The 22,836-nt window shown below is 33.9% G+C and overlaps 2 protein-coding genes across 5 annotated transcripts in view; both read right to left on the reverse strand.

Moving 5' to 3' along the window:
* Positions 1-15,347, reverse strand: part of Cen (cerebellar degeneration-related protein 2-like) — a 127,704-nt gene extending 112,357 nt beyond the window's left edge. For 3 of the 4 annotated variants that reach the window (XM_074128682.1, XM_074128677.1, XM_074128676.1), the window contains exon 1: positions 14,980-15,346. In XM_074128682.1, the coding sequence (XP_073984783.1) occupies positions 14,980-15,109 (130 nt within the window). In that variant the 5' untranslated portion in view covers positions 15,110-15,346. Of the gene's footprint in view, positions 1-14,979 lie in introns of all 4 variants that reach the window. The other variant, XM_074128680.1, reaches the window with a different exon arrangement.
* A 1,562-nt stretch (positions 15,348-16,909) lies between these two features.
* On the reverse strand, positions 16,910-22,755 carry Prp31 (pre-mRNA processing factor 31). The gene is made up of 9 exons (XM_074128684.1): positions 22,465-22,755; positions 22,195-22,395; positions 21,892-22,096; positions 21,637-21,806; positions 20,530-20,687; positions 20,307-20,447; positions 19,285-19,434; positions 18,329-18,553; positions 16,910-17,219 (listed from the first exon to the last, which is right to left on the reverse strand). Exons 1-9 carry the CDS (start codon positions 22,577-22,579, stop codon positions 17,118-17,120), a joined length of 1,467 nt encoding a protein of 488 aa, XP_073984785.1. The 5' UTR covers positions 22,580-22,755; the 3' UTR covers positions 16,910-17,117.
* Between the last annotated feature and the right edge of the window lie 81 nt (positions 22,756-22,836).

Here is a 22,836-nt window from a genome sequence, read left to right on the forward strand (position 1 = left end):
ACAAGCGGGGCTTAAACTGTGTAGATATTCTACTTACAGTACAACCTGTATACAAAGCCACTAAATCACTTTTTCTTCAACATATCTCTTCCTAAAGGTTTATTGTTTAATTCTTTACTTTCCTTTTGGCTTATGGAAGTTATTTGCTCATGAGCCAACAAAACAGTAAATATTTTACCTTTAAAAAAGTTGATTAATAAAATTGAATGACCAAATATTAAAATATGGGATTCATAAAATTTAAGCATTACTTTTAAACATTCAACTAAATTGTTTCATTGATCTAAATTCATCGCATACAGAATTAAAGATGGTAAGAAGATTAGAACTACACCAATTATCAAGGCGATGAGAAAATACCCATGAAGAGCGATGATAACCCTGATCAAGCAAGTTTTTATAAATTTTTTACAGGAAGTGGAGGACGACCATAATTAATTGGAGGCCATCCGGTTGGTCAGGAATAAGCAGATCACTGTTGGGCAGGGTAGGGTGGTCGAAGGTTATCACGTCACTACTAATTCAATACCATTGATTTTATTAAAAAGTAAAAATGAAGTAAAGATTTCATTGAGATAAAATTCAATTACTTTAATGAACGCGTCATACAGGAAACAGTTTTTCAAAAATCTAAGTCACTAACTTAACTAGGTTTACACCTATAGTTCCAGAATAGATGGAAGGTCTGAGACAGACAAGTACTTCACCGTGTCTATCGAAGAATGAAGAACTATCTCCCAATCTGAGTGATATCCTATACTTTGTTCTATTTCGGATAAGCGGATACGGAATTTAACTTTAAAATGGGTATTGTATCTACTCGGATAGCCATTCTGCGCTTGAAAGCACTAAATTCTTGTGTCTTCACCTTGATATTTGTGTTTCAATGTCCTCAGGAGACTGGAAAAAGTGTCTTTTGACCTAGAAGCCGGGTCACATCGGCGTTATGGAGAATGAGGTAGCTAGGTCCAATTAGGCAATTCTTTTTCCTTTATTGGTTTCAAATATACTGAAAATAGAAAAACCAATTTGATAACGTTTATAATTTCCAGCTAGTTTTCGGAACATTGCTACTTCTCGTAAATCTTAAAATAATAGTTATATAAAATGATATATTATAAGGCTAAATAAAGATAAGGTTATTATAAAGCTAAATGATTTTGCTAAATGAATAGGGCAGGACTAAATTACACACTGATAATTAGAAAGTACAGATAAAATGAGCGCACTTAAATAATGTTTTCATTAAACAAAACTATCTAAAAAGCACAATAGATTAGAGTAATTATAAAATTACAAAACAAAACCTTATACTGTAAATAATTATGAAATGTATTTTGCAAATATTTGTACGGTAAATAAACGTCAAAAAATTAAATATACAGTCTATTGATCAGCTTTACTGTGAGACAGTGGCGCGTTTAAAACAAAACGGCGTCAACATTATTGATATTTTCTCAGACGGTGGAAGGATGTGACATTGTTATTTTATTCCACATTTCTTAGCGAACAGGACTATAACGATCCTGATTTTACTTCCCTCACTACCTGGAGGAGTTATGATCTTGTGAATATCACTAAATTTTTATAATTGTATTCGGGGGATAACAAAATATTTATTTCTATTATTATTTATTTCTAAAAATATTTATTCCTTCTATTTACAAGGTTTAAGTCCATAAATCTCTGTAAATATTCTCTGAAATGTAATGAATTCAATGTTGGATATAACTAAGCAACAGACAACGGTAAATGCACAGAAAGAGATTAGTTACGCCCAACGGTGTTTCTACTGTAATTCCGATTACGTGTAGTAACATTATCTTATGTATTTATATATGTTACTTTAATTCGCTTACTTATTACTTTTATGGGATTTGAAAACCGGTAGACATATTTTTAGTTCATTAAATATCTTCCAATGGGTTATTTTTTACAGTGCAACTTTTTACAATTTCTCAAAATTAAAACCTTTAAGACTGTTCATTATTTAAAATTATCTTTCATTTCTCTTAAAATTTAAGAAGTGATTGACTTTCTTCACTTTTCTTCAGAAATTAGATTGAACAAAATTCAAATAGTTATCTCTGGAAAGTTAGGATGTCCCCCAATCTGTTAGTTACATTTAATTTCATATTTCTTTTTCGCAATAGAGAATTAAGAGTTTTGGACCAATAATTCCAGTTCTGGGATCATTTTCACCTCAATCAATTATTACAGTCACCAAAAGCCAGTCTTTTACAGTCACCTCTGAATATTAACTGTGGAATTATCTCTTTGCCAAAGTTTGAAGTCGGCTAAGTTGGGTTTTTCTGTTCTGAAGCGTCTAAAAAGTTAAGCCGAGCTTAACATGGCTTCTTAGTGAACTACGAGGGTCGTTTGAAAAGTCCGTGCAAAGTCAGATAGATAGGACTACTGGCGCGTATCGAGGTTATGTTTAGTTAGTAGCATCTCTTGGAAGAACACACACCAAGTTTCAGCCAGATCGGTCTATTTCTTTGTGTTTGGCATTCGTTTGAATCGAGGAAGTCGAGTGATTTTTCAAAAAATGGACGAAAAAGAATTTCGTGTGTTGATTAAACACTACTTTATGAAAGGCAAAACGCCTCAGGAGACTAAAGAGAAGCTTGATAAACATTATGGTGACTCTGCACCTTCGATTAGAACAGTTTATAAGTGGTTTCAAAATTTTCGGAGTGGCCATATGGGCACAAGTGACGCTGAACGTTCTGGACGCCCTGTTGAGGTTACTACTCCAGAAATCATTGATAAAATCCATGATGTGGTGATGGATGACAGAAGAGTGAAGGTGCGTGAGATTGCTAGTGCTGTGGGCATCTCGAATGAACGGGTACATAATATTTTGCATCAACATTTGGACATGACAAAGCTATCCGCAAGATGGGTGCCGCGATTGCTCACGCTTGACCAAAAACGAAATCGTGTGAAGTGTTGCAAGGACGGTTTGCAGCTGTTCCAGAAGAATCCGCAGGACTTTAAGCGTCGTTTCGTCACTGTGGATGAAACATGGATACATCACTACACTCCTGAGACCAAAGAACAATCTAAACAATGGGTTACCAAGGGGGAATCTGCGCCAAAAAAGGCGAAGACCGTTCCTTCGGCCGGAAAGATTATGGCGACTGTCTTTTGGGATTCGCAAGGAATAATCCTCATCGACTAACTGGAAAAGGGTAAAACTATTACAGGTGCATATTATTCATCGTTATTGGACCGTTTGAAAACCGAGCTGCAAGAAAAACGCCCACGATTGGCCCACAAAAAAGTCCTTTTCCATCACGACAACGCACCAGCTCACACCTCAGCAGTTGTGGTCGCAAAATTAATGGAAATAGGGTTCCAACTCTATTTCACATCCCCCCTATTCTCCAGACTTGGCTCCCTCGGACTACTATTTGTTCCCCAATATGAAGAAATGGCTGGCGGGAAAAAGATTTTATTCAAACGAGGAGGTGATTGCAGAAACGAATGGCTATTTTTCAGACTTGGACAAATCCTATTATTCGGAAGGGATCAACAAACTAGAGCAGCGTTGGACGAAGTGTATAAGCCTAAAAGGAGACTATGTTGAAAAATAAAAAAGGTTTACCCCAAAAAATTAAGTAGTTTTTATTTTTGCACGGACTTTTCAAACGACCCTCGTAGTAGTCAGATAGAAAAATCAGATTGAAGCTATTTAAAAGAACCACGTACTAATAAATAACACTTCAATATCAATTGTGTTTATAATATCGTTACAATTTTTTATTACCTACCACAAAATTAAGTATAATTTTAAGAGAGAAATATCTCTTAGACACGTAACTTGGAAAATATTGCCCATGTAGCGGTACTGTTCAATAAGTCACTTCCCCAGGAAGTAGATTTTCGTCAGAATTTCACTTCAACTGTTGCTGCTGCATGCCAGTCCATTACTTCATCCATCGTATTGTATTGTTGTCTGCGTGGAGGCTAACATTCAAACTGATTATACGACTAAAGTCAAGACTAACGTTTTAAGGGTACGCTCGTGATAGACATGGCATAAAGAAAAATGTGTAATGGTACTTAGTTGGGAAAAAGTAACGGTTCTATATAAAATATATATTCTTACTTTTAATGATGATTCTTTTACCTCCAAAACAGTGCAACTGACGCTGAAAAGTTGTGAGTTGTATATTTTTCATCCTTCATAACGTTCAAAGATTGCCGCATCATCCACAAGTCGGAAATGACGTACACTACGACTTAAATTGATAAAAATGCTCATTGTTAAAGGCATTTACCCGTTTCAGCATGGGTCTCATTTTTAAAGTGTTATCATAGTGAATTACATTGTACTACCACCTGTGTAATATTAGAAAGAATTAGTTTGTTATTGTTTTGAAGGAAATCATTCGATGCAAAATTGTTCAACAGGATTTGATGAGTTAATTTATTTATAAGTTTTAAGATTGGGATGTTGGATACATTTTACGTCGCTCGATTCTACATTAATATTATAATCTACTGAAATAGTAAAAGAACTACAAACCGAGAAATTAATTGCAGTATAAAAGAAACAAACTAATAATGTAATCTGACAAGTATCGTATCTGAATTTACACATAGAGTCTGCATCCTTGACCCTATACAAGGCAATCCAACAAATCTGGGCCATCAGCTTTCTCTGGTTTTCTTTATTTTTGATTTTAAAAGGAAGTTTTTATTAATTTTATGCCTTTCTATCTAGTTATCCGATATTAACGGTCATATTGAATAAAAAGAGTTACGTACTGTAATGTTTTTAAAAGACACTCAGAAGTTGGTCAATGAACCTTCTAATCTTTATAATCAATAGCACTCCAATTCTGTCTGTTGTTTCCATTTATGACGTAATTTATTCATTCATAAGTAATGTAATCAACAATAACTGTTGAATAATTTAAGCAGTGTTCTGAAGCAGACGGCTTTGCCATTGCTTTAATTAATTTACATTTATTTTGGCTATATATATGATTTTTTAAATAACATACGAGGGTCGTTTGAAAAGTCCGTGCAAAAATAAAAACTACTTAATTTTTTGTGGTAAACCTTTTTTATTTTTCAACTTAGCCTCCTTTTAGGCTTATTCACTTCGTTCAACGCTGCTCTAGTTTGTTGATCCCTTCCGAATAATAGGATTTGTCCAAGTCTGAAAAATAGCCATTCGTTTCTGCAATCACCTCCACGTTTGAATAAAATCTTTTTCCCGCCAGCCATTTCTTCATATTGGGGAACAAATAGTAGTCCGAGGGAGCCAAGTCTGGAGAATAGGGGGGATGTGAAACGAGTTGGAACCCTATTTCCATTAATTTTGCGACCACAACTGCTGAGGTGTGAGCTGGTGCGTTGTCGTGATGGAAAAGGACTTTTTTGTGGGCCAATCGTGGGAGTTTTTCTTGCAGCTCGGTTTTCAAACGGTCCAATAACGATGAATAATATGCACCTGTAATAGTTTTACCCTTTTCCAGATAGTCGACGAGGATTATTCCTTGCGAATCCCAAAAGACAGTCGCCATAATCTTTCCGGCCGAAGGAACGGTCTTCGCCTTTTTTGGCGCAGATTCCCCCTTGGTAACCCATTGTTTAGATTGTTCTTTGGTCTCAGGAGTGTAGTGATGTATCCATGTTTCATCCACAGTGACGAAACGACGCTTAAAATCCTGCGAATTCTTCTGGAACAGCTGCAAACCGTCCTTGCAACACTTCACACGATTTCGTTTTTGGTCAAGCGTGAGCAATCGCGGCACCCATCTTGCGGATAGCTTTGTCATGTCCAAATGTTGATGCAAAATATTATGTACCCGTTCATTCGAGATGCCCACAGCACTAGCAATCTCACGCACCTTCACTCTTCTGTCATCCATCACCATATCATGGATTTTATCAATGATTTCTGGAGTAGTAACCTCAACAGGGCGTCCAGAACGTTCAGCGTCACTTGTGCCCATATGGCCACTCCGAAAATTTTGAAACCACTTATAAACTGTTCTAATCGAAGGTGTAGAGTCACCATAATGTTTATCAAGCTTCTCTTTAGTCTCCTGAGGCGTTTTGCCTTTCATAAAGTAGTGTTTAATCAACACACGAAATTCTTTTTCGTCCATTTTTTGAAAATCACTCGACTTCCTCTATTCAAACGAATGCCAAACACAAAGAAATAGACCGATCTGGCTGAAACTTGGTGTGTGTTCTTCCAAGAGATGCTACTAACTAAACATAACCTCGATACGCGCCAGTAGTGCTATCTCTCTGACTTTGCACGGACTTTTCAAACGACCCTCGTACTAATAATAATGATAACAATAACTGTTAAAACTGAATAAAAATCTCCAAATGTTTTACTCTAAAAAAAATATGTTTTTTATTCAATCAATAAAAGTAGAAAAGAAATCCATTCTTTGATTTACTTCATTATCTATAAAGTAATTTTGATAATTATGTAACCTATTTAATAAAGAAGTCAAACATACAGACGGGCAGCACAGTGTTAAATAGAAAAAGGTAGCTACTCGCCTACTAGAACATAAATATAGTGTCAAGCTCGAAGAGGCAAATGGAAAAAGTATGAATGGATGTCGAATTTACTGCAAGAGGTTTTGGGTTAGAAGTAAACCACACAAATACAAAATACTCGCATATTAAGTCATGATAAGAAGGGCCTCATATTGTAAATATTATCATTGGCCCGTACACTTTCACTTTTTAGTTAGACTAATTTATTTATCTGGGATCAGTAATAAATTCCCAGAATGATGTTTCCAAAGAAGAGGTAGTCAAGGAGAATCTGTTGCTACAGTGAACAGATTCCAGCAATCTGACCTCAAGAAAGACAAATGTGGGTTTTCATTCGCCCAGTTCTCATATGCGGTTAAGAAATCTGAGTGACTAGTAAAAGAGAAGGAATGGGTCCTGACATTTAAAAGAAACATAGTCTGTAAAAATATATGGTCCGGTTGGGACCAGGCAGATGTAGAGAAGAAGATAAATCTAGGAGCTCTAAAGTCTAGATCAGTATGTGGTAAGGTTTATCAAACTAGTAAGGTTAAGATGGGCAGATGTAGAAAAGAAGGTAAATCTAGGAGCTCTAAAGTCTAGATCAGTATGTGGTAAGGTTTATCAAACTAGCAAGGTTAAGATGGGCAGATGTAGAAAAGAAGGTAAATCTAGGAGCTCTAAAGTCTAGATCAGTATGTGGTAAGGTTTATCAAACTAGTAAGGTTAAGATGGGCAGATGTAGAAAAGAAGGTAAATCTAGGAGCTCTAAAGTCTAGATCAGTATGTGGTAAGGTTTATCAAACTAGTAAGGTTAAGATGGGCAGATGTAGAGAAGAAGGTAATTCTAGGAGCTCTAAAGTCTAGATCAGTATGTGGTAAGGTTTATCAAACTAGGAAGGTTAAGATGGGCAGATGTAGAGAAGAAGATAAATCTAGGAGCTCTAAAGTCTAGATCAGTATGTGGTAAGGTTTATCAAACTAGTAAGGTTAAGATGGGCAGATGTAGAAAAGAAGGTAATTCTAGGAGCTCTAAAGTCTAGATCAGTATGTGGTAAGGTTTATCAAACTAGCAAGGTTAAGATGGGCAGTACATGTCATTAGAGTGGAAGTAAGCACGATAGCCAGGTGGGAGCTAAATAGAGAGATTCGCAGTTTTAGAAAGGCAAGGTGGACCGATAGCGTTACTGCAGATGCAAGAAATGTACTGGGAACCAAAAACTGGTTGGCTGCCGCACAAAGTAATGATGCCTGGGGCAGACTTAGTAAGGTAATCCGGACTCATTTGTGGGTTACTTAAACATTTAGATAAACACGAATAATTGGATCAAAAATCCATCTAGTTGAAATTATAGAGATAATACCAAAACTGAATTCCGTTTCAGTATCGTGCTTCTTATCGTTTTGGAGACATTCTGTCCACTCAGACACTTATGTCACAGAACTTGCGCTAGAAACATTTTTTTTTTAATTTAGCGCAACTTAAAAACTCTTTTTCAGAGGAAACTCAATTTCAAAAATGTTTGCGCATCGCAATACTCACTTTTTTCTTCAAATAAGAAGAAGGAAAAATTGGAAAAGAACCTTCTAAACCAGATCTTCGTATTACGACATGCAATCTTAGAGCACCACAATTTTATTGCGTTCTATTACTTTGATTAAAACTAAAAATAAATTACGCTAATGGTAATGAAACTAAACTAGTGAAATCTGATATTACTAATATTACAATGGAGGAGAGAAGTTAAACAAGATTCTATAATACTTGTATAATCCATGTGTCAGGTGCTAACTAAAGAAGTTTTGAAACTGAATCTCTTTGGTAATTTAATACGAACGCATAAACAAAAACAATGAAGTTCTCAGATATATTAACATTAACAATTAAGAAAATAACAATATTCCAAGAGGCTTTGTGACACAGGAATTACAAACGAAATCCAGTAGTTCAAGAATACATAACAATCGACAAATACTACTGTGGATTCTAAATTTATTTATTTATTCTTTTTTGTTGAATTAGTTACAACTATTGGACGAATCCTTTAAAAGGCCTTTTTCTGTATTCTAAAATAATATTATTTACATTTATAATTCTGCTAATATTATTATTAAAGGATTCGCTAATTAATATGCGATCGTAATACTAATAGTATTCGTTTATTTGGCGACATAAGCTTCTTTAAATTTATGCTATTGTAGAAGACGTCATAAATTAAACTTCTTTCAAGTCTGCTCTTAACTACTTGGAAAGTTGAAGTCAGACAAGAAAGTCGAAAGATGAAAGAAAGAATTGTACAGTCAGTTAGTCACAACTTTTCAGCACAAATAGACCAGAAGAAAATCATTGCCGAGCAAACAGGTAGCACTTTTTATGAAATAAAATTATATAGATATATATTCGATACGCCTTGTAAAATAGTGATCAGAAATATCGATTATTTACGGGTCACTAGTTAGATAAAAAGGTCAACCTGTAGTTTTCGTTGGAGGTTCTTACTTTATAAGTGGTGAAGTTTATGGATCCTTTACAAAGCTAGGATTTTTTTTTTTGTTTACCTACTAGAATCAATATTTTTCTCTATATTAAAATCTTTACAAGCAACTCCCCTAATTTAATTATAAATTCATTTGAAAGTATGAAATAAGGAATAACAGAATTGTTTTTGTGAACAAAACTTAGTTGCCTTTAAAGAAAGCACCATAACTCGATTACCTACGGCGAAAGGTACTCAAGATTTGCTGGTCCAGTTGCAACACAAGAAAACCTGATTCTGACGTCCGGTAGGTGACACAAAAATGAAGTAGTTTCTTTTCTACTTTCTCTTATACCTTGTAAGAGAAAGTATTGCAATCGTGCATTTTTATTATTTAGTTTTTTTATTTTATTTTTCATCCAAAAACATACGTTTTGAGATCCCTATAATATATTGCTCAACTAATTGGGATGTAGCGTGAAATGATGTCTAAGTTCGTTGGTTTCAAGTCAAGAAGGCAGGTAAGTTGAAAAATATGGTTTGGGGGGAAGTAAATGGATGCATTTTCCAAATTTAGAAATGTAGGAAGATAAAAAGAAAGCTTTGGAACAATGTAATTAACTGCAGTGGCTATATTCAGAGTTGTGACAAAGTGGAGGTGGATATTTACTAATTACTTTCTGATTTTGGCTCTGGAGAATGAAGTGGTTATAAGTTCACACTAGTAAGTTGAAAAATCGCTGACGTTGGTTGCAGGCATTCGTCTGGCACAAGTAAGGGGGCGTTAAGGGATAGAAGGTAAAACAGCCTGAAGATCCAGCAATTCTCACTCGGACAACAAAATCTCCCTGAGAGAAAAATACGTTTAGAATCTGAATTATAGACGATACGGACAACAACGAAGACTGCTAGGGCGGAGATCAGTCATTAACGTACAGAACAAACTGACTCTATACAAGACACTACTAAGACCCATCTGGACCTACGGAGCTGAGTTGTGAGGCTGTGCGAAACCTGCCAACATCCAAAGAATCCAATCCTTTCAATCTAAAGTCCTTCGGCATATCGTCAACGCTCCTTATTATGTATCCAATTTAACCCTCCATACAAGACCTCAATATCCCTTTTGTCAATGACCTAATCCATTCTCGCTTTCTTAATTTCCATAATAGCCTAACCATACATCCTAATCCCACAGCACAAGCCTTATCCACAACAACCCATCCCGACAGTCCTCCACGACGCTTGAAATGACGTTGGCCCCGCGACCTTTTACCAATTTCCTAAACTTCCTTCCAACCTCTAGAGAGTTCCAGCATTGGCTAGCCCCTCTCAGCATGCCTTCCCGATTGTGGCGCTGGATCCTCGGATTCAGCCTACAATCTGTGCATAACTAAATGAAGATCACATTTACTTGATGTATATGTATGTACAGGATGTAAATAAATACTGAGTTAAAGGGAAAGGACAAAAATTTCAGGCAAGTAGAGGCACACAAAAGTGAAAGCACATCCCATTTGGCCTTGAAAGCAAGTCCAATGGTAAAAGAAGAAAATATAGGCTCGAGAGAAGTTTAAATCTAGTTACAGAGACAGTTTCGAATAAAAAGAAGTAATAATATTCGTTTTCGTAAAAGAAAATTGTTCCAAGATGGTTTAAGTAAACCATTAAGTAAGATGGCATGAACCAGGTACGAGTTTGAGAAGAAATGGTTCGAAGGGAGAAAAATATTTAAGGCATTAAATGGCTTTCAAAGCAGTCGAAGCGCAAAATAATTATTTAAAAAATAACCACGTTATTTTATTATTATTATCAGTTTTTTTTGTAGAACATCTATATTTGAGCTGTCGTGTAAATACATACAGTTGCATGTTGTTATTACTAATTACGACACAAATTCCTTACGTGAAGTGAAAACCTATAATTTTAGCTACGGGGAAAACACAAACAAACGAAATGCGACTGCAATTAAAAACAAAAAGAACTGTGATAAGGAAATGAAAAGGAAAGCAAGTACTGAAAATTTGCTGTATTTTTTCCAAAGAGGTTGCTTAATCGTCCAAGATGACCACGGCCATCTAATCATATTTCGACCTCAAATTAGCATCACAAAAGAGCGAATCTAAGGAGCCAAAAAAAGTGTTACATTTTGAAGTATAATAAAGAAAATTCCATATAGAAATAGACTTGGAAAAACTAGACAAAATTTGATGTCATAAAAACTTCTCACGGCCTCCTTAATATACGATGGAAATCTATTTCTAGGCTCTTAACAACAAAATTCTAACAAAAATATAAAAACATATGAAAACTTGTAAATCAAAAGTTCAGAGATCTATTAATATAAAAAGTTCTTGTTTTGGCTGATATCAATGGTATCCAATTCAGGTCTCAAATTTTAATGTTGGTTTATTCTTGATATTTCAGAATTTGTTAGCTAAATATTTGGAGAAGTTCAGGGCTCGGGTTGAGATCAAATCCCTGCTTTTCTAATCGATCCATATGATTGGTTTCTTCAGAAAACTATCATAATCAGAAAGGATTCATTCTCAATATTACAGCTAAATAAGAATGGCCACCATCTTAGGATGTTTTCCCTTGTTCCAGCCTCTGCAGATGATCCACGCTAAACATTCCTTCCAAGTAAATCTTTCTTCACTCCTCGATCTTTTATTGAGTGATTATAAATTTTTTTTAACATTCGATGTGAGCAAATCTAACCATGTAAGAGATATTTTCTTCCGAATTGCGTGTATTTCTGATTCATGTTTTCATCCCCATACCTTTGATCTTTATAAATAAAATAGTAGAAATACGATATATAATTCACGTATTTCTACTGAATCGCCATTCTTCCTTTCGTTTCAGTGTAATAACATTTAATTTCCAAACTTAATTAGCTCCATGATACATAAAATGCCTTCATAAAAAAAATAAATTACCTGTCTAAAACTACAGATAACGCCGAAATCGATATTATTGATTACTTTAACAAAAATACATTCACAGAAGTCGATATTCTATTTTTGGTAATCCCTGCGGCAGCCAAGAGAAAAGAAAAACAAATGTAAAACCCAATTATGTGTCATTAATAATTTCCTTGCAATTTTTTTATTAAATCTTCGAAATTTAAAAATTGTTTATCATTGTAACCTCTGGAGGTCAATGAACTCTAAAAAGTAGAGAGATTTGTAACTAAACCTTCCAAACTACAGCAATATGGCTAATTATCAAGCCATTAATATTTATTTTCTGAACAACGTTGTAAGCGAAGTTTGTTGGTTAACCATCCATCTTAGTAGAGAATGTAATCTATTTGGATCACAAATTAAGGACCCACAGTCAAATGTCTGAAATAATGAAGAGAAATATGAACGAATAATGTTCTTGGATGGAGAAATATGTGACACTTGAAATATACAGGTATTCAACAAAGCTAGTTATCGATAATTATCAAACTATGGCTTTCCAGTAATATCAAACTAACTTTATTTTGGAACACTTGAATACTCTAGGATTTAGAGTTCTTCCTTATAAGAAACTGATGCACAGATCGATCATATATCTAAGGAAATAATGTCTTAGCAAAAGATTTGTGTAGAAACAAAGAAATTTAGACGAACTAATCACCTCAAATTGTGGGAAACTCAATTTTGTTTTCATTTCGCCGACATTTTCGGTTCTGTTCCAGGCTTTTGATTGGATTTATAACCAGAAGTGCAACTTTTCCCTGTAAAAGTAGGACAATGCCTTGTTAATCTTGTTACCTTTAGTGGTTGTATTAGCAATTTTATTTTGAACTTCATTTGTTGTAGCAGAACTTAGCCAGTTAATAGTAATAATAGATTTAATTGGTTGAAGGTTTCCGTTACAGATGTGCGATTTTATAGTTATGGTGAGTTTTACTGTACTGCGTTCAGTACTTCGTTTTTTTTTTTTCATTCTGAAAATCAGTTTTCTCTAAATATCCTTTTCAGAGAGTTCACTATTTCGTCATCAACATTACCAAAAATTTAACGTTGTATTAGCACCAACTTACCAGTATGCTATCCTCCCGAAAAACAAATAACCGGGCCCCTATTAAAAGTACTATCAGGAGGATGAGGCTGTCTTGTACTAGGGGAAGGGTTTTCTGGATCCTTAAGTTTCTGCCACATCTGGATTATCCTAGAACTTTTTATCCTATTTTCGGCTTATGTCTGGGCAAGACTATTACCACCTTCACCGAATTGAAGTGGTGGAGAGTTTTCGGTGTCCATTCTGCAATATAGAAAGAAGAAATGACTTCAGCGCGCACATCTTCAGTAGCTCAGCTCTCAGAAATGCTAAATGAAGCAGAATAGATTCCTGTTAAAGTATCATTTTTCAAAAAATACGGCGCAAACTGTTAAGTGTTTGTTTTAAGGAGGAATAAAATATTAAAAACAATTTTGAGCCAACATTAACCGGAAGTACATTATTTTTCTATTAAAAAAACAAATATTTTTATTTCTCATGGAGAGGTTGGAGTAAGCAACTTTTTAAGATTTCATTTAAGTGTATTTTTTTAAGTGTGTAATCTTGTTGAGAATTAAATACGATTCAAATAATCTGAGTTGGAAGAAAAATTGTATGAGATAAAAATTAACTTCTTTTTTCATATTAAAAGAACTATTAAGCTCAAAATATGTAATTTCAGATAGAAAACAGTTTACACGATCACAATACTTCTTTCTGTAGGGAGTAAGAGAAAGTAAAAATGAACAACCGGCAAGTTTGCGTTTTTGAATAATAATGTTAACAACTCCCCTTTTACACTCATTTATATTGTGAGAGAGAGTAGTTTCTAACCACTTTTTTACTAAATCTCAAAATTCTTAATATCTGGTGAAATCAGTACAAAAACATTTGACTAAATTTCTTTACTCTTTATTAGAAGAAATTTAAAGGTAGTCTAGTACCGCAATACAACTGTGTAAGGCATGGTAGCGCCTTGCAGTGCCTGCTACAAACTACATTCATGGAGACCGGAATTAAAACTGAATTCAAAATGGAGTTTATTGTTTTCTTTAGTTCTACCCAAGTTTGATCAAGCTTTATCGATATAGTATTATTATTTAGTTAGAATGCTTTCATAGAATGTTTATTATACACAAGCTTAATAAAAAAAAACGTAAGTTTTTATAAACACAAGTTTCAACTCAAAAAAAGATGACGTCACCTTGGGTTCACAAGTTCAAAAATAAGAACAGAAGAAATCGAAATTACCAATTTCCAGTTAAAAGATGATGAAGAAGAATAATAAAAAAAAGAGGTACAAAAAATTGTCCAGTGATTCTTGGTGAGAATTTTAATCACCTGATTAAAAATATTTCGAGTCGCTACATCAGACGGTGTGGAAGGTAATTTCAGGAAACAACTGCAATGAATGCAGGCAGCAATACTGAAAGCAAAAAGAAAGGGAGGAAACAGAAGCTGATACTATTTTGCTCTCGATCTTGTTAGGAAATAAAAAGTCAGTAAAATAACCACTACTCTTTGAGAAGGGTGGCTAGCTCCAAAAAGGCGCAAAGATGGTGCAGAATTCGATTGGATATGGTTGTCTATCAGTGTCAAATAAAAGATTATCAAATTATTATTCTTTAAATAAAACAATGCGATATGCGAGTAACACTTTCCATTTCCTATAAGTAGCCATATTTTCCATTTTTAATCCAATATATCAATGAAAAACTATCAAACTTTAAAAAGAGAATATTTCCTTCTAATAAACCCCTCACAGAACTCAATACTGAAAATTAAAATAGTATCTAATATGGTGGAATCTCTTTCACGAGTAAATATAAACTTTTCTTTTGCAAAATTTCTGAAAAAAAACAAAACAAAAAAAAAGCGCTCAGTCTTTGCTGAACTAAGTAATCAATAGAGCGGCAGGGTATGCCCCAAGCCGACGCCTCTCAGGCTACCCCCTCCCAAAATATTTGTACCATTTAAACAATACACTAACCTTTCTCATAGCTGGTGTTACAAAGTAGACAAGTATAGCCGTCATCTGTTTCCTCGCAAGCACTTTCCCTTGGCTCTTCTTGTTCCCGGAAAAACGCTGAATATCCTTCTCCGCTAATTCTATAAGCCATATTTTCAGATTTTTTTTTATTTCAACAAATCACATACACTACAAAAAAAAAGAGAAGAATTTTGCGATACAATCTTTATTTATTTTTAATTTAATTTTGCTCTACTCCGATATCTGACTAGTATTCTGGGGCCGGTATATACTACCGGAGATTCTATTCCCTACATATAATACATTATTGTTAATTCTGCCAGCATTTACTGTACATATCAGAGCCACTGGTGGCGCGGCACTAGGTGAAACCAATTCCAAAACATTGATAATGATTACAGTCACTAGTTTCTAACTACAGCACTGGATTGTTGGCGATTTTTTCCGAATATAGCCGATCTTTAAGTGGCTTTCACTATAACTTATTTCTAGAAAATGTTCTGATAATCATTCCACCTATTCGTTTCAACTACTCCTTATAAGTTTATTAATTTTGCTAAAGTTTAAGCTCAAAGAAGAAGAAAAGCCGTTTTTTCATACTTAACGTTTTCAATCACTTATTTTGAATTGATTCCATTACATGATTTCCGCAAAAAATCAAGTTTGTATAAATCAAGAAATGTGTAGAGAACGGAACTTTATAAATTTCCATCCTAATGATGCCATAAAATTTGATATAAAGACACTACACAACAAATAAAGATGTTTTACTTCTTTCTTCTAACAAATTTTTTTTTTTTTTTTGAAACTCCATCATTCAGCCACTTCTTAAGAGTTCTTCAGTGTGTGGCATACAATGCATGAATTCTAGACTACCAAGATCTAAATCATTTTGACTGTTTTACCAACTGATAATAAAATTATTCATTTAAGCTTCTGTTTAAACTCTTTTGTTAACCTCTTTTCTTTTAATGTTTTGATTTCGTATGTTTCCGTAATTTGTAAAAGCTCTAAACATTCTCATCCTGTTATCTGCCATATGATAAAACCTCTCTCCCAGGAGTTCTTAAAGGAAGGGACCAGGCTCTCAAGGAAATTCTTGGAACAAGAGAACCAGTATCCAAGATAACCACTCTCTGATACTGATGGACTTTTCCTCCAACTCCATTCCCAAATATTCCAATATCGGGCGAAAAACATAGCAACCAAAATGATTCCTGATGAAGGCCTTTGAATTTGTTTAATAATATAATAAGAGAAATTTACAATAAAGTACAACCTCGTCAAGATTCCTGATTGCCGCTTGAAAAATAAACATTACTTGACTTTAAATTCGTATGATTTTGAATAATGTTTTCGCCACAGTTGATCTTTCGACGGTTGCTAAAGAACAGACGATTCCTTGAAGATTCGGGCTCGAAATACACTAATTCTATAAATAGGTAAACCAGGACAATTCTTACAAAGTCTTTAGATCTTAAGGGGTCCCTCATGTTTCTTCTACACTATCCACAAGAGGCAAACCTCAAACCTCAACCGAAGTAGTGTTGTAAATTCAAACTGATACATGGAGTTGAATAATATATTCAGTAAATATATTTTATATTCCTTTGGGGTTGAGCAGAAAGCTATTCCATTACGATTTCTAAGCTGTATTGAGGCACTAGGGACCGCTTAAGACTTAGCCCTACATGCCTTTCATTGAACAAACTGGAATCGCAGTTTGCGATCTGGAGTATGGAATCGCAAATCCTTGGAATCCCAGGCCTTGTGAGTTGAGGAAAGGTTTGGTACCGTCGTTTGCTAGAAAAGTAGAGGTATCCTTTTGAGTCGTGCTGGCTGTCTTACCGAAGCAGCAGAGCAGGGCAAGCCATTTAATTTCTTAACATGTCCCCGATCTTGAAGCTTCCTATAGAACGATTATAAAAGGTTGACTAAAAGTTAAACTTTACTTCTTAAAAAAATTTAGTTAATTACAAAGGTATTTTCTTTATATTACTATATTTACAATAATTACACGTTACAATATTTGCAAGAGGAATGCAATACATCGAAACATTTAAAAAATCACTTTCTTGAAAATTATAAATAAGAAAAACAAAATTCCAATACCACAATCTTTAGTAAAATAAGTTCACCTAAGTTTTTTGTATTTTAACAAAACCTGCAGTATTCGAGAAATATTTGTTACTTTCCGACACATTCTTTTCTGCTGCCTGAGGATTTACGATTTCCAATCCCTATAAAAAAAAAAACCATAATAATTGAAAATTTTAAAATGCTAACATTAATTAAAATATTGAAAATGTGATTAAGCCCATTTAATTCAGAGATATTAAAATATATGTTCAAGCTTCTTGATTTACATTTTCAAAGGTCAATTGAAATAATAAATGCTAATTAATATTTTTTAACGTATTTAATAGACCGACAATTGATCTTTAAAAAATTTCAAATGTCACCTTGCATTTGTTTTCAATTTACGGACGCAACGCATGAATGAAATGTGTATTCGGTAAAAAAATAGAGAACACCATCACACTCAAGCACATCCAAAAAAAAACGTAAAAGTATTATAATTTAATAATCATTATAAAATATTATTCGTGAATTATTCATTAACAATATTAGGGCTTATATGCCATTAAACTTATTCAACAAAAATGACGTGTTTAAAAACAAATTTACAATTTCCTCACTCAGGAAACCTTAAAACGGATAATTCGAATGAAAACTAAAAATTTAACTTCTTTACGATCGTAATATACTGTTTTCTAGTATTAAGAGAAAATAAAAAAGAGAATTCACATTTTTCAATGTTTTTTTAAATTTTTGCCACGTAGCTTGGAGACGGTTTTCGATCAAATCAGGAAGACATTCTTTACGAGCAAAAGTAAAATGATAAAGGCGGAAATACAAACTACAAGGGGATGAAAAATATTTTCGGAAGGAGCAACTGATGATTCCGAATAGTCTCGTTTTCTGAAAACGAAACATACTTGCTGTACAATTATTATTTATTTTAATTTGCTCAATTCTTTGCTGGCCCTGATACTAAATTTTATCATAAAGATTTTGATGAAAGAAAATTTATAGATAAAACAATCATAAGAACTTAAAATTCTGTAATTTTCATCCAAAAAGTGAAATTGTTTTATGCTTGTCAAAAAAATCATTAAAAATAATTCCCTTGATGAGTACGACATTATGTCTTGTAGTCAACATAGCTAAGGCCTCAAAATAAAAAATTATGATTGTTTTTATTACAATTACTCAACGTTTATAGCTACATAAAAGTTGCCGACATTATTAGCAGCGAGTTATAAAAGTAAATAAATAAAATAATTACTTGAAGAGGAGTAAAAGCAACGCTAGAAGCTGTGCCAGATACTTGTTTCTTGATTGTACTACTGCCGCCCCAATTCTGTTGCTTTTGCAGATTTCTTTGAAGCGTTTTGCTTATCCTTACTTTTGTTTTTTCGTCAACTTGGGCCATTCTGATGCGTCCAGTACCAGTCTTACCTATTGTTCCTCTTGTATAACCAAGATCTTCTTGGTAAGCATCATCTTCTATCTGTAAAGTGAAAAAAATCCAAACATATTGAAACAAAGTGTCAGAAAACAATGAGGCCATTCCGTTCGACACGGTTCTTAGGTAATAAATTTCACTTAATGTAGAAAACTTAGAACACCAATAAGTGTTGAAACGTCCTACTAAATTTCAATTATGTACATTACCCTCTAATGGTCACAATGGTCTAATCAAACGGGATACATTAATAAGATCGTCTTAGCCTCAGACCTCAACAAATCATACATATCTATTCATTTTCCAAGAAATTTAGACCTGATGTTTAATTTTCACTTGAATTTTTTAATTAATTTTAAATTTAAAAAATCACTCCATTTTCCTCTAGATTCTCCACTAATGCTAAATATTTATAGTTGGTAGTGCTTTGTTTTACAATAACAGTTGTTTTTAAATAACAATTACTCAAATATTTATACTTCCCGAGGGCTGGGTGCTCTACACTTAAATGCTAGATCTTGAGAAACGAACTACCTCTCAATAATAAGAACTAACCGGAAGTCTTTCCACCTTACCATTAGCCACATATCTATTTCATTGAATGCAAATTCTAACAAGAATGATCGGCAGCCTGTTGGTACCGATCCGACTTTTTCATTTAGAATATAAAACCCAACAACAGACTAAAATATCGTAATTACTGAAGGAGTTTAGTAATGTTAACTGATTTATGAAACTTTAAAATCTATGCAGCAAAATTAAATTCATTTCATTACCTCAGCAAAATTGAGACGATTTGCCTGCTTTCTAAGCTCAGTCATGGCATATCTCTCCTTCATTTTTCTTACACGTTTACCACCTCTTTTTTTCCTAGCAGGATCAATTGGTTTTGGCAAAGGTTTGACGAATTTTACAGGAGGCGGTTCCTATTTCCAAAAAATACAATTTTAACTTGAAAACTAATTTCATCTACAACTTGTAAATTGTAATTATAATAAATTTTAGCTTCAAGTGTAACAATTTCGTACTTTACATTACATCAAACAAGATCTAATAACGACTGTTCTGTAATGAATATAAAAAACTTTGGAAGCTGTTAATGGAAGTCATTCTAAGTAAAAAAAAAATATTTAATGACCATAGCTCTTATTTCAAACAATTGCAGACTAAGACACATCAGAATTAGAATTTATATTTATGTACTCATCGATGGAAGCAAAACAGAATCGACATCAACTGTTAAAAGTTATTACGCGTTTTGCAGTGTTTTTCTAGTAATTGTCCAAAACTGAGTTAATTACCATTTCTTCACTGCCAACATTGTCTTCCCAATGATTTCGGCCATAAAGCAGCTTAAAGCCTTTAGAAAGTACGACCGAATACCCGCTGGAAAGGTCAACGCCTGTTTGGAATTCTTCGTTGGTATTTTCTTGATATATGAAGAGCATAATCATTGCAGAAAACATAAATAAAAAAAATATCAGCTTGTTAAATGTACTAAAGCACTTCATTTTCCTCTAAATTCTCCACTAATGCTAAATATTTATAGATGACAGTGTTTTGTTTTATAATAACAGTTGTTTTTAAATAACAATTGCTCAAATTTGATTTTGTTTTTCATTGCTAAATAGAGATAAATGTAAAAAATTGTATTTGTTGTAGTTCTGCAATTGATCGAAATGAGATACTACGTTCTTACAACACTTTTTACTTCGAATGACTTCCCTAAAGTACCAAATTATTTTTTTTTTTTTTTGGTTCGCTATAGAACGTCCTGAATGTTAAGAACAATACAAACCATAAGTTTATCCAATTTCTTCTCTATTTCTTGGCGAAGTGTCAGACCTATATTTCCAGCTTTAGCTTCATGACAAGCGTCTACTCTTGCTGCTAAAGTACACTTCGTTGCAATCAATCTTGCAGCTTTCCTACGTAAGTCCTGTATGGTAAGAATTACACAACTTCTTGTAAATAATAAAAATTAATAATAATTAGCAATTAAGCATAACAAAAAAATTTACAGGAGGAGCATCCTGAACAAATTGTGAATGATATATAAAACCAGTATGAGGTAATGTAGACACTTGAGAAAAGCCACCAAGCATCTTTTTTTGGCTTCCTAGCAACTGGACATTACATGCTGGCATCTTACTAAGATTGGTCAAACCACCTGCTACACCTGAAAAATTGTGTACTTGTAAGACTTCATAAAATACATTAAGGTTCCAAAACTAAGGATTGGGTTAAGGAATAAAGGACCAGAGTTTAAAAAGAATTTGTAAAACAATTTTCTGATAAGTAGTGTAATTAAAAACACGAACTGAAATTTTTGAAACGCCAATTGAAAAATTATTTTTAGCCCTTTAGAAGTAGTTAATTTGTGGAGACGACTTCAAAATTTCCTAGCTTTGACTTAGATTTCAAAATACACATTTCTACCCTTCTGATTTCCCTACATGTTCGAAATCCGCTACAAGTATCAATTATTAAATTCAAAGTTTGCCGGAAGAAGTTAACACTTCTTACCAGAAAATATTTGTTCATTTAAATATCAGGAAAAAAATTACAAGTTAATGATTAAAAATACAATTACTACTGTCAACATAAAGGTGGGAAGTAGCTGCTTCCTCCCATGCCCAAGCATCTCCCTTCATTTCCGTGATTGTAGTGATGCACAAAGACCCATTAGGCAACTATATTAGGATTAGGACTCCAGACTAGCATGCATACTTCCTAAATTTGGGCTGATGTGGAGAGGCCTCTTGGGTGTTGTCAGGAATCCTGCATCACGCGAGGTAATATAGCCCTAGTTTTGAAGGCTAGCGACCGTTTCCAGAAACACCCACATGCGGCCTTAGTAACTTGGGTTGGAAAGGCAGTTATTACAAGGACTGTGTCATACAATTAATGCATAGTCAAGTTTGCACTTCATAAAGCTTTAGCAACTTTTGTAATTTCTTTATTTCTGTTCTATTCGGGACATTTTGCACTAATCGGTATGTACACTTTATTAAATATGATTATTTATTATAACTAGATGAACGTGATGAAGAAACTGAGTGAAGTACACCCTCCTTTTCATACAAGAAAGACTAAGCTAGCTAATTGGAATGATATATGGTACTTACCCATTATTTTAGCTGCAGTTGAAGCACCTATAATAGCTGAAAGGTTAGGTGCAATAAATGACATCCTGCTCTCGACATATTCGTAAATCTGAAGTTTTGTGGAATTGAGGTCGATACCCATAGTGCAAGCTTCCTGTATTTCCTGAAGTTCTTTGTCAGTCAAAAGCTCACTAAATCATTGAAATGCACATATTTAGAGAAATAATTAATTTTGTTATATTAATGTAATACTATGACATTTATAAAGATACTCACCCTTGAGTAGTTGATGCAGTAACTGTAACAACCATAATTGTAGCCTGCGTTAAAAACTGATGCAAAACCTCACTTGTTTTAGTTTGAGCCAAATCATTTCCGATTTCTTTTACAGTTTGAAGATATTCTAAGGGATCAACCACAAGCGATTCAAGTTCAGGAAATCTTTTGCAATACTTATCTCTTACAAAGCGATGTATAACAACTGAAACATACATGGCCTATCATTTTTATCACCAGAAAATTACATAGGTGTCCTTTCTTGGTCATGAACAGAGGAAGAGTTAAATTTGATTAACTTACTAATTTCATTATCAATCTCTGCTGCAATATTATTAGCTTCCACAATTAGCTTATATTCAGGATCAGCTTCAACAGGCCCTGCTATAGTTCGAAAACCTGACTCAGAATTTTTCACATAAACCTCCATTTCTTTCATTACTATTTGTAGTCTTTCAGAATTGGATACCTTTATAAGTTGATCAAGAGTTGTTGCTTTCATTTCTGAAATTAAAACACTTTTCAATAAAGTAATTGACAGTTCAAGCACATGAAGAACTATAAATCACTGACCTTCTTCAACAGCTTCAATTTTATACTCCTCCGCTGCTTGAACACGGTCCTCAGTAAGCATGATCTCCTCATTGTCATCTTCAAGATCTGCTAACAGTTCATCGGCAAGAGACATGATTTAGGACAGATTCTACTAATAGGTCTTGTATGCTCCTTTGAAAGGCGAAGCCAAAATGGAAGTGTGACACTTCGGTTGCTTATGCTTAGTAGAATTATAACTAAGAACTGAAGCGTGTGTACTGTGTAACAGTAGCATACACTTACAGAAAGTAAACTATAACCTTCTTAGTTTGGTTGAATGAATAAAAGAGAATCTGAACTTTCGATGAATCGTTCTATCGCTTATCATCGATTACTTCTGAAATTAGTAAA

Source organism: Rhodnius prolixus, unplaced genomic scaffold, assembly GCF_049639745.1.
Source record: "Rhodnius prolixus isolate KJV_2025 unplaced genomic scaffold, Rpr scaffold_9, whole genome shotgun sequence".
NCBI classification, from domain to species: Eukaryota; Metazoa; Arthropoda; class Insecta; order Hemiptera; family Reduviidae; genus Rhodnius; species Rhodnius prolixus.